At 44.9% G+C, this 4,220-nt stretch overlaps 1 protein-coding gene across 1 annotated transcript; it reads left to right on the top strand.

The window, feature by feature from the left end:
* The first annotated feature begins 1,126 nt into the window (after nt 1–1,126).
* On the top strand, nt 1,127–3,811 carry LOC121551021 (thioredoxin, mitochondrial). The gene is made up of 4 exons (XM_041863541.2): nt 1,127–1,231; nt 1,821–2,083; nt 3,212–3,335; nt 3,610–3,811. Exons 2-4 carry the CDS (start codon nt 1,821–1,823, stop codon nt 3,724–3,726), a joined length of 504 nt encoding a protein of 167 aa, XP_041719475.1. The 5' UTR covers nt 1,127–1,231; the 3' UTR covers nt 3,727–3,811.
* Nucleotides 3,812–4,220: the final 409 nt, after the last annotated feature.

The raw sequence follows: 4,220 nt of genomic DNA, 5'->3' as shown, positions 1-4,220 counted from the left end.
CTCCACTGTTGTGAAAAGACAGAATAATAAACACAGAAAGAGGAAAGGACAGTCAAAGAGAAAACAGTGAGTGCAGTGCAATGATTGTGTACAATAGCTAATTAATGGTAAGAAATACTACAAGTCTACAAAGAATATGTGAAAGCCACTCACAGGGTCAGTTGTACTCTCTGTGTTCTCCTCAGTCTTCAACTTCAGGAATTAGCTGGCTTTGATTGAATATCCATTCATTGTTAATGCAGCAGTCTGGTCCTCCTGTCCACATCATCATCAGCAATGCCTTGCCCCCATTTCTGGATCCATTGTCTGTCTGTCTGCTGTCTACTCTACTCTCTCCACTCTCCTTATCTAGTCTCAGTCTCCTCTGCACCCTTCACACACCCACATATCTCTCTACCTTTCATCCGGTGGCCCTCTGACATGAAAGGTGGTCGAGACTGCCTCACTTCTCTCTTTCATTTTAGTCTCGCCATCAATTATGAATGAATGGCTCTCTGAAGAGCAAGAGCCAGCATCGTACCCATACTGATAATTTAGCTTAGGTGAATTTATAGATGCCTGAGCTCAATGCAGTGACCTTTGTAGGCAGGTAGCCTATAGCGGTTTAGAGCGTTGGGGCAGTAACCGAAAGGTCGCTGGTCAGAATCCCCGAGCCGGCAAGGTTAAAAAATCTACCGTTCTGTCCTTGAGCAAGGCAGTTAACCCCCAACAACTGCTCCCCGGGCGCCGATGACGTAGAGTCGATTAAAGCATCCGCCCGTACATCTCTGATTCAGAGGGGTTAAATGCGGAAGACATTTCGGTTGAATGCATTCAGTTGTGCAACTGACTAGGTATCCCCATTCCCTTTCCATCTGTTAAATCTTCAAGATTGAAAGCAGCTCTTTGGGGTAGATTTGTATTGGTATCCGCAGTATTTTGCACCGTATGATTAATTGACAAAGGTAGAAAATAATATCTCCCTCTGTGTCAGATTCCATGTGGTGGGGTCGCCACGATTTGCAAATCCACCTCACCTCCTCTATCTCGAGGTCTCCCTATTGTTTTGCCAGATAACCTTTCATAACCCTTCAAGCGCATTGGCGCCACTGTAGTTCTGAATTTTAACTCGTGGCGGCGCTACTCGCCCAAACGTAAACATGAGACGCACAAATAATCTGTGCGGCCTCTTTTATATGAACTGTAAGCGGAAGTACTTCATATAGAGACCAGAACGATAGAGTACAGAACGGTAAGTGTTATGTGTCTGTTTCACTACAATTATTTTCTGGGTGACATTGGCACGTAATGGCAGTAGTTTTTCTCCGGTTTGTGGATGTGGGCGTTTTATAATGGGAGGACATAGGCGCGAGGAAGGAGAAGGAAGACGCGGGCAAAGTCACACGGAGGTTATTCGAAGAAAAAGCTGAGCCCAGTTCGTAAATACGCACACAGTGGTTGCGAAACACGACGCCGTTCTATTGGATGGTCAAGCCACTAGAAAAATAACTATCTACAAACTCTTTGTGGCGGTTTATTGCCCCTCCCCGTATCAGCAGTTGTCAGTGAAGTTTGCTAGCTAGCTAGCTAGCTAGGAATCTGTTTGAATCGAGTTCCTTGCTGTTCGTGTTATCCATAGCCACTAAGCCAGCCATCTTTCACACACACCTACATGTTACTGTATGGTGGTAAACAAGAATGTCTTGCATAGGTGTCCTCCCCCTGATGTCACAGTCCAACCATAGTAGCTCTGCCTGAGTAGTGGCCCTGTTTTATGGTGCCATGAAATTACATTTATTGATCAGTCTTCCGTTCTCTTCCCCAATTATGTCTTCTTTCAGATGGCTCACCGGCTGCTAGTCCGTAGAATTTGGACCCTCTCTGTAAAAGACTTCCGCTGTCTCCCGGCCTCCTCCTCCTCCTTCTCTACCTCCCTGCGTTCCTCCACTGCCCCTCTATCCTTCCTTTCCCCCAAACGCACTCTGTTCCGCTCCCTGCCCCACACTTCCCGCAGAGAGGTCTCCTTCAACGTGCAGGACCATGAGGACTTCACAGAGAGAGTCATCAACAGTGAGCTGCCTGTGCTCATTGACTTCCATGCCCAGTGAGTAGCTAATAGATGGATGAATGAATATGCTTCATGGACCCCAGAGGGGATATTAGGCTCCACTTATAGAATTTACAAACTACCCTCTAATGAGAAAGCAAAGGCCCTAAGAGACAATACATGGAGAAGCATCAATGTCTGCCTGTTGAAATTACACTACTGAGATAACAGCAGGAAACTGTATTTTACTTTATAGCTTTTTCAACTATGTACCAAACAAGTGAATTTATTTATCATCATATTGAATTGGCATAACATGCTCAACAGCTTTCCTATTGTAAGACAAAGCATAACGGTGAAAGTTGTGACTGAGTGCATATCACTACAGGTCCTCTGTAGCTCAATTGGTAGAGCATGGCGCTTGTAACGCCGGGGTAGTGGGTTCGATCCCCGGGACCACCCATACGTAAAAATGTATGCACACATGACTGTAAGTCGCTTTGGATAAAAGTGTCTGCTAAATGTCATATTATTATTATTATTATTATTATTGTTATTATTATTATCATTATCATGTGTGATAACACCTTACCCATACTGTATGTGTCTGGCTGCATGGCTTGACATCTGATGGTGTTTCCATTAGAGGTAGATCATGTGAGGTTACACAACAAGAGGCAATGCCAGGACAGCCACATTGGGTTCATGCTCTACAACGTGTCAAACTCATTCCATGTAGGGCAGAGTGTCTGCGGGTTTTCGCTCCTCACTTGGACTTGATTGATGAATTAAGGTCATTGTTTAGTAAAGAACTCCCCTCACCCGATTGTCTAGCTCTTAATTGAAAGGAAAAACCAAAACCCAGCAGACACTAGGCCCTCCATGGAATGAGTTTGACACCCCTGCTCTAGAAGATACATACATAGCCTGAATATATACAGTAAACATGATACACATGATCTTGAGTTGCATAGTGGTCAGTGTTGCCCTGGTCATTGTCAGTTTATGTTTTTGCCAACTTGTTGACATTGTCTTGCTAGGCAACAATTTAAAGTTATTATCCAGGTTCTATTCTGTACTCTTTGCTTCACAGATATATATTTTGTGGAGACTTTTGATTGAAATTTCACGGATACATTCAGTATTATTAGTTCTAACCAGACATCCCATGTTTGTTCTATAAAGGTGGTGTGGTCCCTGCAAGATACTGGGGCCAAGATTAGAGAAAGCTGTTGCCAAACAGAAAGGCAAAGTTGCCATGGCAAAGGTCGACATAGACGATCACACAGACTTGGCCATTGAATATGGGGTAAGTGGAAGCTGTTGACATTATTGATCGATATTGCAATTGTTAGGTCCTGTTAGAAAATTTAGAAAATGTGACCTTCTTTCCTCCCTTCCTTGAAGTAATTGCTGATCTAAAATGGTCAGATTTGTGAAAGAAGGGATTCCACTACATAGCTTACAGCAACCCAGTCATATCAGATCAGTGATTACTTTGAGGAAGGAAGGATGCATTTTGTTCTGGAATAGTGCCTTTGACTGATGTCATTGCGGTTACTGACCTTTACCTCTCTCTACAGGTATCGGCGGTCCCCACGGTAATCGCCATGCGAGGAGGCGACGTCATCGACCAGTTTGTGGGAATCAAAGATGATGAGGCGCTGGACTCGTTTGTCAGCAAGCTCATTGGACAATGAACATGTCAATCACATCCCTGTGATCCAACCCCTTATGACCCCATTGTTGTCTGAGCCTGGCCAGGTCCTCAGCGCTACACGGCCATGTTGAACAAGTTAAAACAACAACCAACCACCCACCTGACCATAACCCCACCTGACCATAACCCCACCTGACCATAACCCCACCTGACCACAACCCCACCTGACCACAACCCTACCTGACGACAAACACGCAAACGCTCACACCATCCCTAAACTCTGCTCTGTATTATTCTGTCTGTCTCTGTCTGTCTATGGTCTAGTGATGGGTGTGTGCTTGTGTGAACTGCATTTCCCCTCTTTACTCATATATTGCTTCCATCTTGCAGCGGTTCCCTCCCTCCATCAACCTGTGATATAATGGCCCAACCCTGTGGAAACTGGTAGAGCAGCCTGAGCCAGTGTGTACCAGTTTACTACAATAGATTGTTTAGAGTGGGCAACTACACCGCTGTACTTTACTGCATCGTACG

The sequence above is a fragment of the Coregonus clupeaformis genome, unplaced genomic scaffold (genome assembly GCF_020615455.1).
Source record: "Coregonus clupeaformis isolate EN_2021a unplaced genomic scaffold, ASM2061545v1 scaf0010, whole genome shotgun sequence".
NCBI lineage: Eukaryota > Metazoa > Chordata > Actinopteri > Salmoniformes > Salmonidae > Coregonus > Coregonus clupeaformis.
The sequence above is the reverse complement of the archived record's forward strand: the minus strand, read 5'-3'. Positions and strand labels throughout refer to the sequence as shown.